Source organism: Varanus komodoensis, unplaced genomic scaffold (assembly GCF_004798865.1).
Source record: "Varanus komodoensis strain SLA01 unplaced genomic scaffold, ASM479886v1 scaffold1, whole genome shotgun sequence".
NCBI lineage: Eukaryota > Metazoa > Chordata > Lepidosauria > Squamata > Varanidae > Varanus > Varanus komodoensis.
This window is the reverse complement of record NW_025335268.1, coordinates 95491214-95503294: the sequence shown is the minus strand read 5'-3', so window position 1 is coordinate 95503294 and position 12081 is coordinate 95491214. Positions and strand designations below refer to the sequence as shown.

General features: G+C 40.0%; 1 protein-coding gene across 4 annotated transcripts in view; it reads right to left on the bottom strand.

The window, feature by feature from the left end:
- ARMH3 (armadillo like helical domain containing 3) overlaps positions 1 to 12081 on the bottom strand; it is a 144338-nt gene that overhangs the window by 67202 nt on the left and 65055 nt on the right. The window contains exon 24 of one of the 4 annotated variants that reach the window (XM_044437019.1): positions 3847 to 4586. The exons of the other annotated variants lie outside the window; for them this stretch is intronic. Coding sequence (XP_044292954.1) covers positions 4535 to 4586 — 52 coding nt within the window. The 3' untranslated portion in view covers positions 3847 to 4534. Of the gene's footprint in view, positions 1 to 3846; positions 4587 to 12081 lie in introns of those variants that run through there. 4 annotated transcript variants of the gene reach the window in all.

Below are 12081 nucleotides of genomic sequence, written 5' to 3'. Positions count from 1 at the left end.
AACATAAAGCAGCCTACAGTGTTCCTAATTCCTAACACTGAGGAAGAGGTGTTGCACTTTATCCAATACAGAACACTGTGACTGATCTGCATGATCAGTGAAGGAGAAGAAACCACACTGGGTTCTTTTCCCCGCCTTGGATGCACCATTTGCATTTTGCCTCACTCCCTTAATTACCTGTGCTGGGTGCTATGTTATCTAAATCCAGCAGGGGTGGCTTCTTTAATTTTTTTTTAATAATGTTCAATATAAAATGCAAGCAAAAAAACCCTTACAACTAAACTAAAAAGATATAAAATTAAGATACAATTAAAACAAAATCTTAACAATACTGTGCCCCCCCAGCACCAGTACCATAGAATACATGTTACAGATAGAAAACTTGTTCAAAAATTCTTTCAGGACATTTCTCCCTTCCAAAACTACAACGATTCTTTTGACAGTTCAAATCCTTTCCCTTTTCTTGTCAATAAGAGCACCCCATATCTCATTAAACTTATTTTTATTTGTCCTTTTCTCACTTTAATATCACAGGTTAATTTATCATTAATAATTATATTCCATACTTCTCTGTAGGGGCAGCTTCTAAACCATCCCCAAACCCTAAAAGAAGCTATGGATCACATGAGATTTTAGAAACCACCCTGCTATCCCTCCTGCTGCATTCAGAAGACATAGCATAGACACAAATAATTACAGAAATGAAGTGATGTGCAACAACCCCAGAGAAGGCAGAGAAAAGAAGCCATTATGACTTTTTTCCTTTCCTACTTGTTTGAACCTGGCTAGCATGTGGAGGCAAACCAGTTTCAGGTTGTGCTTACATGAGCAAAAAGAGACCAGTAAGAAAAATGGTTGAGCATTTTATTCCAACTGATTCCAACTCGGGGTTAAAATGAATAAATTGCTCCTTTTTGGTCTTCTGCTTCACCCTCTACTGAGTGGCTCCAACTGAGTTGTACCACTGGCGCAAATGCTAGAAGAAACACTTGCTTTGGAAGCCTGACTCTCTTCTGCCAGCAATTATCTGTGTCGACTCAGGCAATGAGAGTACTTCAAACCCAAAACAATTAGAACAATCATAACTAGCATATGGTAGGCACACTACAGCAGTGAGCTGGAAGAGCACACCTGCAACAGACTGGCTCGTCTCAGATGACCATGAAAAATTAATGCAGAAAGTTCAAAGTCCAAAGGAAAAAACCCACCAAGACACAAAATCACAAGCAAGCTCTTAAATCATTCATTAGAGAGAGAATGTGTATAAATAAAAGCAACCTCTGCTCCGCGCACATGTTAGCAGTGGCCTGTCTCTCTGGAAACCCTGGAGAGACTCAGCAAGAAGGGCAACATACAAATATATCATGTGTATCTTGTCATCAACCTAGCTCAATGCAAAAAACAAAAAAGTATGAATTTGTACAGTACATAACCCTTCAGAAAGAGAACATATTATCCCTCTATTTCTGTTCTGAGGAATAGGATTAGTCTCATCTGTTCCCTTTATTGCCCCTCAGAGAACACAACACAAACTATTTTCCTTAAAGCATAGTAGGATTTTTAATTTCACCTTATAAATATCAACAAAATTCAGTAGACCAGGTACTACTGGTCTGGGAATAAGATTACATATTTTAGCCACGAAGAAAGCAGAAACACTCCAGCTTTTCCTAATCAACAATGGAAATTTTATAGCTCGACTAATGAGAAAGCAAAGTACCACTGCAATTAATGCACAAAATAACAATGCTGCCCTAATTAATCACTAATCAACAGCAAGAAAAGCACATTCTCTTGGAATTTCACAATATCTCAGAAAGGAGTGTCACTGGTACAAGTCAGACCCCTTCTGACAAATTGCCAACAAGATAAATTGTATGACAAAAAGCCTCAATTTCTATCCAGCGTTTCAGCTTCTTGCTTTTGGACTTTATTTTTATTTATTTATTTTATTAAAACATTTTTATGCCGCCCCATTCGCCGAAGCCTCGGGGCGGCTTACAACAATAAATTAAAATACCATTTTAAAATATATACATTAAAATACAAATATATAATATAAAACATACAATATAAAACAAGCCGCCCTGGCCAAATAAAATTCAATAATATTAACATTTAAAATGCTGCTTAAATAAAAAGGTCTTCGCCTGGCGCCGAAAAACAAATAACGACGGCGCCAGGCGGACCTCTCTGGGGAGCGCATTCCATAACTTAGGCGCCACCGCTGAGAAAGCCCTCCTCCAAGTAACCACCCTCCTAACGTCTTCCACGGAGGGCTCCCGGAGAAGGGCCTCTCCCGCCGATCTCAGGGGGCGGCTGGGCATATATGGATGTAAGCGCTCCTTCAGGTAACCAGGACCCAAGCCGTTTAGGGCTTTATAGGTCATCACCAACACCTTGAATTGGGCCCGGACTTCAACGGGAAGCCAGTGAAGCTGACGGAGAACTGGCGTCATGTGAACTTTTACTCAAAGCCTGTTTCCATGAGAAGAGGGCTGCTTTAATATCTATCAGGGGGTAGCCAAATTGTTCAACAAAAGAGTCACACAGTAAAAGTCAGGTATTTGCAAGTCGCAAGCCAAGAACATTTGTCTGTTTTTACCAAACAGACAGTGCTACATTTATCAGGCTAGTTACTGCTAGTAGAGGTCTTGTGAGTCTCCATCTTAGGTCTCCATCATGGCAACAATTTCTGACAAAATCATCAGACTTATCGATTAACATGCATTTCAGCTAATGCAACCCTACACACACTTACCTAGGAATAAGCTCCACCAAACATAATAGGACTTATCGCTGAGTAAACCTCTGTTAGGGCACTGCTATACTTTCAAGCAAAAATGACTAAAAACCTTTTGGAATGGGGCCTTTCTGTTTCCTTTTCAGCTCTGAATATTGGAGGAAACTGAGTGGCCGCACACTGCCACCTCAGAAGCTCAAGTCATCATCTGACAGAAGTGGCCAGAAATCTCATTGTCACCTACCACGCCAGAAGCTTCAGCAAGGACCTGATCCTACCCTGGAGTTCAGCTGTCGTGTGGTTCCCTCAGGGCATGGGGAAAAAGCAGCCCAATTTTGCACGCTGGCCTAGGCCTCAATTCTACACCTTGTCTAATCAGGTGTGAGGGCTGGACCGTGAGCAGCAGCAAGGAGGGGCAGAACACTGGGTACAGGGCACGAGCTTGAGGCTTGGGAAAGTCAGCGAGTCTGGGCTGAAGGCATGAATGAAAGCAGCCTGAGTTTGGCATGCACAGAGAGAAAGCACAGTTCCAAAGTCAGTTTACCAGAGAGACATTGATGAGAGGGTTGTAGCAGGCTGGAGCGAGGCTGTGTCTGCTTGGAGGAAAGATAGGAAGAGCAGGAAAGGCGCTGGCTGGAGCAAGGCAGGAACAAGCTGGAACAAGGCATAATGAAGCAGGGGCCAAAGCACAAGAAGTCACCAGGACACTTGCATTGCTGTGGCAAGAAGCAGCGTGCAGGGAAGCCTTTTATGCTGGTCTGCAGGGTCTCCAGCTGCACTATATAACTGTTCCACAGGTGCTCCTTACAAGTACCCACAAAGGCACGCCTGGTTCTGTGAGCACTTGCAGAGTTATCCTGGCCTCAGGTCCATCCCATCCCATCCCCATTCACCAGAGGCTAACAGGGACCTACCATACTATAGGCCAGCCTTGCCCAATCTTGTGTCTTCCATACACATTTGGACTGCAACACCCAGAATCCCCAGTCAATAGCCCTGCTGGATGGGAATTCTGGGAGTTGCAGTCCAAGTGCCTCTGAAGGCCACTAGGTTGGAGAATGCTGCTATAGGCTTTTTTGGCCCCTCTGTAAGCCTCAAACTAAACTCAAAGAGCCAAATGTAGTTCATGAGCCACCTCAGATATATATCCTCCTCTCTGTGTTTCTTCTTATATTCTGCTTAGTGCTGGTAAGGGTAAAATGCTTGACTTGTTTATACCACCTTGCTGTTGTGGGCAAAAAGTGCTTCTGTTTGCTATGATAGCAGGCAAAGTACAACTGCAAGGCATTGGCTGGCCTTTAGAACACAGAATGCATTCTCCTTAGATACTGGTCCTAGGCCTAATATTAATATCTATTGGGAAGCACATTATCAAAGCTTCAGAAAAGTGACATTGACTCCAAGGGGCCACTAAGTGGCCAAATCCTTGCTGTTTTCATAGAATGGCATTCACAGACTGCTATTTGGCATAAGAGGCACTTTCACAAACCGAAACAAAACGCGTTCAGTGACTCAGGGAATCTGCATTCTCTTGCCTTGCCTTCCAGATAGTGTTTTGTTGTGACTTTACTACCTGCTGTGCTGGCTGGCATTCCCTGAATGCCCTGTACCCAGCACCCAGCTCTAATCAGCAAGCCATTTTCTCTTTGTATTATGCAGTATCCTTTAATCTTTGCTTTTATCTCATAGCTATTTCTTGCTGTAATCTTCTTGCTGTTTATCTTCAGGGACTGGAGCACTGCCAGTCACTATAATCACTGTTTTCAGTTGGTAATGAAGGTAGGCACTTTGTTACCTTAATGAGCAGATGTACTTAATGAGCTGATACTTTGTTAATTCAGTCCTAAAGGAAAAATGTCAAAAAAGAGTATTTTATGTTCAGCAAAATCAACCCCCACCCAAATTTTATCACCTATTAATTAATTAATTAAAACATTATTGGTTTTTTGGAGTCTCTCATATCTAATAAACACAACTCAGATTACCAGGAGTAATATAATTATATATGCTGCTCTTCTCCATTTAAGCAACAAGGAGAAATCACTCCAATGTCCCACTGCTATAAAGAGGGCAGTGGAGCAATTAATATTGCTCTAAAACTCTCAAGCTTATAGTAACGGCATTCAAACCAGCTAAAAATGGCTGAAAAGGAAAAAATGTGTTTATTCTGTTCTAAGTTACTCTAGACAGGCCACAATAGGAACAAGATAGATTCCCCAATCCTGCTGCTTCCCATATGGACTGGTAGCAAGTGAGACTGAATGAGTCTTCCCATCTGTAATATCTCTTGTACTGCTGAGACCACACAGAAAGAATATTATTATTATTTTATTATTATTATTATAACATTTCTATGCCGCCCCTTGCCGAAACCTCGGGGCGGCTTACAACATGATAAAATACATTGAAATACAATAGTACATAATAAATTACCATTAAATACAAAAATACAAAAAATACATTGATTTACCAATATAAAATTAAAATTATCAGTATAAAATAAAAATATAGGAGGAGAAAGAGAAGGAAGAAGAAGTTGCCCTGGCCAGATCATATGTTTTAACAATTGAATATGCAGTGGGGAGAACTCTCTCCACATAGAGAAGTCCCACATTGATCCCGCAATGCTGCGATGGAAAGATGAGGTTCCTGACAAATTTATTAGAACATGATTAAGTAGTTCTAATTGGCCTGATTCCTTTGAGCTCCCTGATAGCATAGGTCATCTATGTTCCCTATACAAATGCTGAAGAAAATGAAAATTTTTATACAGGTGTTCCCCAAAACAAGACATGGTGATAATCATAGGTTACTGGAGTGTAAAAATAGAAAACAAAGCAGAATCCAGTGTTATGGGAGAATTTGGCCTAAGGTTCAGGAAAGTCAGAATATTTTGTAGGGTATTCATTTTAGGGTCACCATAAGTTGGAGATGACTTAATGGCATGTAAGAACCAAGATTAACTGAGATTTTAAACCAGTGCTTCAGGCTGATTTAGAACAAGTTTTAGCTTTAACTGTGGTCGACAGTAGCAGTAAGAATTTGTGCTCTTACAAAGGAAGGAATGCTTGATCTTGACACTGGCAGAGTTTATGGTTTACATACAGAAGTTTCCAGGCTCACTCTGAACCATTTTAAATTATAGGGTGGTAAGCAGCTGTTATAGGGGAAACATTCTACCTCAGATACTGAAGAGCTTGTGATATTGTCAACAGCAGAATGCAGGGCAGATCAGCTCAGCATATAGGAAGATTTATATGATCATAGTCTACTCCTAATTGCATTGTTAAGTATAAAGTGATTTACATCTGCACAGGGTCAAAGCGGCAGCAACACAAAGCCATGAACACCCAAGCTTCTTCATAAAAGCAGGCATCCTTAGTAATTAAATGATGATGATGATGATGATGATGATGATGATGATGATGATGATGTGAGGGAAAGGCAGCACACAAAAACACAATACATACTTGTATCACAATTTTTCTGATTGGATAGTTTTGTTACTTTTTGATGTGTTGCTTTGCAGAAGAAAAGAATCCTTCCAAAGATAACTATAAATAATTACCAGTTTGGGAAGAAAGGCAAGACTAGGAAATAAATACTCCTTAAACTCTAAATATATGCAAGTTGTACATAGAATATGAACCTATATAACACTCCTGTGCCCGCACACTCTATCCCAAGAAGAAACTAAGAGCTCCAGCTATGGAGCAGAATAAATGTAATAAACAGAATGAAATTACTTCAATTTGCTTTTCAGCTAAGTAAGTAACATGAATTTCTAAAAGCTATCAAAAAGGAATTTTCACCCAAGGAGATACATTTGATCAGAAATCCTCAAATGGCAACTGTGCAATAACCCTAAGGCAGTACACAGACACCATGCTTTCCTCTATGAAATACATAAGCCACATACAAAAGTACATTTTGAACAGCCTCTCCAAATTGCTTCCTCTCATTTGCCCTCAAGAAGAGATTGTTTTTCTTCCTCTTCCTTCCACCTTCTCCTTGATTTATCAAAATATACTACAAGATGCAGGTAATTCCTGGCATACCCCCTTCAAATGACACTAGCATGCACTGTAACAGGAAGCGCTTTCTATTCCAGAAAGGACAAACATCCCTGTCTCACTGAGGTAACTGCATTTTAGAATCTATCCTAGATACCATTTCCGCAGTAACATTAGAGGCACATTTATTGTAAAGCCAGAAAGAACTAGGATTGTGTTTTTAGCTACTTGGCTGCTCTCTGTTGTCCTTCAATTTGAGATCAGCCAAATTTAGAGATCAGAGTTAGGTTTAGGGATCAGCAGTGACAGTGTGCCAAAGATTATTAATGTTAAACATACCTCAGTTATCAATTTCAAGTGCCTTATAGAACTGTCACTAGATGGGAGTTTATTATGGGGGCATAACAATCAAAATTGAAGACATAAAAAGCAAGCTTAGGGAAAAAGGTGTAGGGGGATGCTAAATTCAAGTGTGCAAATGAACTTATTTCTGCTTATACAATGGACTGTTCTGTGGCCTGTCCACAGAAAAAAAGAAGAATCCTCCATCCACCCTTTCTCAGGACACCAGAGACATCCAAGTATACAGAAGCATACATTCTTGTGGAGAGAAATGTCTTAACTATATCAACCAATTCAGACACTGTACGAGTTTAGGCAGCTTGTATGTCTAATTAGAACCATACTTGTAGCATGTGGTAAAAATTCATTAAAGGACCCTTTTCAATATGGGATTTCTTACAGTAAGAACTGGCATAATGAACAACCTGGAATAAACTTGTACATTCTCAGCCAGCCTGTAAACCTCCTGACAACTTCCAGCTGGTTCATCTTCTGAAACTTGACTTACACTCTTGCAGAAACTGAGGATACACTCATCAGGCACTCCAGGCTCATTATAATATGTTCACTTCTCCAGTTCTAAAAGATAAATTACTTAGGGTGCAATGTTATTGCAATATCCATAAACTCATGAATTCTGAAGATTATGCACATCATAAAGAGTACAAGGAGCAGTGGAGTCATTCTTCACATCTCCATCTTCCTACCTTGATTTTTTTTCTAGATGGGATTTTTGCCCACCTAGCTGGGGCTTCTCTTCCACCTGGAGCTTCAGGGTAGCTAGTATTGTGGTCTCCAGTCTCTTCCCCTCCTCATTTCCTCAAACACCCTCAACTGACTGACTTTCCCCCTCTCTGAAATCACTTTTCCAATTGCAGAGAGCAGCCAGCACACTGCTATTCACACTGACTGCAAGAGGACATGGGAGGGGAACTGAAGCAGGAGGGAAGCTAGAGCATTGTCTCTGGCCTCAGATCTGGGCATGTGAAATATCCTATGGCCCTTCAGTCAATTATCTAGGAGTCACAGGATTGCTCCTTTTGATGAAAAACAACAAAGAACTACAGCTCTACTGCCAACTCAACTTGACAGCTAGTATATCCATTATATATACACATGAAGAAATTATGTGCTAAGAACAGCCACGCTTCCCTTTCAGTGACAGTGAAAAAAACAGCAGGCCCTTCTATATGAAAAGAAAACCACCAACAAGGGTAACTAGAACAGAGAGAATCTGAGCATGAGATGAAGCAAGCAGGAGAACTGAAGCAGACACACAATGGGCTGCCCAAGGAGAAACACAATTACCCAAGTAATATATCAAGATACATTACCCCAGGTTGCATAGCAAAGACTTCACTAACCAAATTCAAAATGTTTCAGAGTGAAAAAATAAAATGATGTGACTACATTACAGATAATAGAGCAATTGAATCTATTAATCATGGGGTTAATCTATTTATTCACCTTGAGAAAATTACTGATCAGAAGAAAGTCTATTAAAAGAACACAATGATTCAGATACCACCTCCATCACTTAGTGAGCAATCAAAGGATGCCCCTTCAAACCCCCTATTAATAAAAGTCTCATTAAATGCAAACCTGAAAGACATTAATGTAAAGAGGCTCATTAGCTTGGAAAAACTGCTTGCCTTGAAAGTTGCTTATTTCCTTAAAGATAGGAACGTAAATTGTAAAGCTGGAGATCTGAACCAATGAGGCCGGATGTTTTATATGGGAAACCACCACAAGGCACATGCTGACTCCCTGACGGGATGGCATATTCTGTCTCTCCGTTTGGAGTCAGGAACATTTGCCATTCTATCAGGAGTTCCTATTTCCACAATTGTGCTATTCAAATACAGAACTGAGTTTGGGGTAGAGAACTCAACATCCTGAGAATGATGGATATAGATTTGGTATTTGCAAGTACAGGCTTAAATTACTGGAGCAATGCCTGATGAAATCCTAGAAATGGCAATACGTGGTAGGTAGGAGTTTAATAAGATTACTAGCAATCAACAAGCAAGACTGCTGGGCTCCTACTATCTCCATATGGCAAGAAGACTAAGTGACAGAAAAGCAGCCAGTGTGTGTGCTGCTTATTTTATAAAGGATGCAAAATTCAGTTTTTCCTGCTACAGAATTTGGATTGTCCTTATACAGAAATTTTTCTTTTCCAGTGCTTATGTTGAGCTGAACACCAGCCAAATCAGGACCGCATGATGAGCCAAAAATTTTGGGGAAAGTTCTTATGAATCACATCTGAGCAGTAGACATAGCTTATTCCAACTGGTTCCCAAATTGTGCTATACAGGGAACACTAATGCTAAGAATGGCCTGATCAATTAATTGTTATGCAGAGGTTAAAGGTATATTTTACTAAGGCAAAGCCTTCATTGGCAAAGCTTGGTAAACCAATTTTCTTCAAGGCCTTTAATCAGGCAAAAATACACTACATGCTATGTATTAGAGTTAAGCAGAAGAGGAAGTGGGAGAATATGAGTTTTATTTATTTCATACCCCTTGAAAAATGTCTCTCATTTTCAACAATGGGGGTAGGCACACAAAAATGTGCGAAACCAGTGATAGAGCAGTGTGTATGTTTAGTAGGAGGAAGGGAATGCTCCCTCACTCCACTGCAGCCCAGTGTCCACCTAGAGTTGCATTGGATTGCTTGTATGTTAGGATGCATTGTCAAACATTTTTATGAATATTCATCTGCACAGTCAAATGGACACTCTGATCTACAGCTGGACTGTACCATTTAGCTTTGCTTTCCTTCCCTGACATCACTGCACAGCCAAATAAGATTAATTACAAAGCTCTGTGATAGAATCAAGTTCACTGCATGACCACTATAACACAGTGAAAGAGAAAGTAGCCTTCACAAGCTTTAAAAAGTTATTTTTAATAACACCAAAGCAAAGACATGTTCCAACCATGTGCAATGGTTCCAACAGGCGCAAAATAACAGCAGGAAAAAAGTGGAAGGTATGGAGGACAGGTTTTTTCCCCTCAAAAGTTTTGAAGTACTGTATTTTTCCATGTATAAGATGCTACTTTTTCTTTAAAACATTTACTTAAAAATGAAGGTGCATCTTATACACGGGGGAAACGCGGGCGTGCTGGGGGGGACTGGCACACGGGGGGGCGGCGAGCTTGGGCAGGGGGTGGCACACACATGCGGCAGCAGCTTGCTTGCTGGAGATGGGTAGGAAAAGTGGGGGGCATCCTATACATGGGGGTGTCTTATAGACAAAAAATACGTTATTTAGTGCATCTCTATTAATATTAACCACAATACAAGACTACAAAAAAAATCCCAGCAAACAAATTGTCAATTAGGAAAAGGTCACTATGAAGAAGAGATAACCGCAGAACAAACAACAGAAACCAAGATTTCAGTTATCTTTTCTGATTTTACCCACAGGTCTGAACTTGAATGATATGTAGATAATCCATTATATATCACTGAAGACTCCTGTTGTTCTTCAATTATATAGAATAAAATGATTTGAAAAGCATTCTGGGAGGATTACCCTTTTTAAGAACTGTAGAATGTTTCAAATTATGTACTACAAAAAATTGAAAGTATCCTGTAACTAAATGAGAACACAACATAAAAAAGCTATCCTAAATCAGAGCAAGGGCCCATCTTGTCCAGCATTCAGTCCACACAGGGCTCAACCCAGCTGCACATTAGATACTCACAAGCAGGACATGAGTGCAAAAGCACTGCTTGAATCCCCCAGCAACTGGTATACACAGGCACAGAAGAAAGCATATACTCATAGACATCAGGGCTAGTAACTCTTGATAGCCACCTCCTCCATCAATTAGTCCTATTCCCAATTAAATTCCTCCAAAGTGGTGACCATCACTACATCTTATAAAAACGAATTCCATAGTTTAATCATGCAGTTTGCAAAGAAGTGCTTCCTTTTATATGTCCTGAATCTCCCACTGATTAGCCTCATGGGATGACACCATATTCAAGTACTATATGATAGAAAGGAAAATGTCTCCCTCTTCACTTTTTCTCTATCGTATATAATTTTGTGCCTTGGCCCCCAACAGTATAACCTGTAGATAAAACAGGATTTTAAAATGGAGATGAATGTACTTGTAATACATTGAAATTGTAAGTTAAAAATATAGTATGTTAAATGGACAAAAATGCATCATCCATATAAAATAAACTGAACCAATCAAGGAAAAGGAAACTATATATCTGCCTGCACAACCAATCTGGAATCAGTAGTCTCCAGCATGCTCAAACAAGCAGAGAATGTGACCTTATTTGGTAAAGGGATCCAGAGAAATTATGGATGGGAAAAATATTTACATAGTCCTGAAAGCCATCAGCTCTCTTGAAAAGGAAAACTATTGCAGTGCCATGTTGCTTTTAACTTTAATCTGCAGTGTCTGGATAACAGAACAACAGAGCTGCATCGCTACCACAAATCCAAATCACCCATACATCCTCTCACACTATAAAATACAGTTGCCTTTAAGTGCAGTTGCCTTCTTCAAAACAGCTGTAGAAGAAAGTTAGAGCCCAGGAGTAGTATCTGGTTTATCATAGCTCCTCAGTTACCACCTCAAAGATGCATGCAACTAACCAATGGCTGCTACACAGACAAATTACGTGCAAGAATTTCCCATTGATGTCAATATAGTTTTTCATTTAGGTTTGCAGATGTACGATGGAAGAACTGGTTTAGAAACCATTTGGGAAGACTGGCTAATATTGGAAGAGTTATCAGGATTATTTTCCTAGCAGAACTATCCTCTGCTACTGATACTACTGCCAAAAAATAAGCTAGTATATGTCTGATGATTGCTTCCCCACTGACAAAGATGATCAATTACAGTAAATAATCATAATTTCCACAAAGAAAAACCAACCAGACTGTTTTCCAACCATAGTCCTTCAATCTGCACACATCCTTCTACTCCCTGTTCCAGAGATTTTCCATG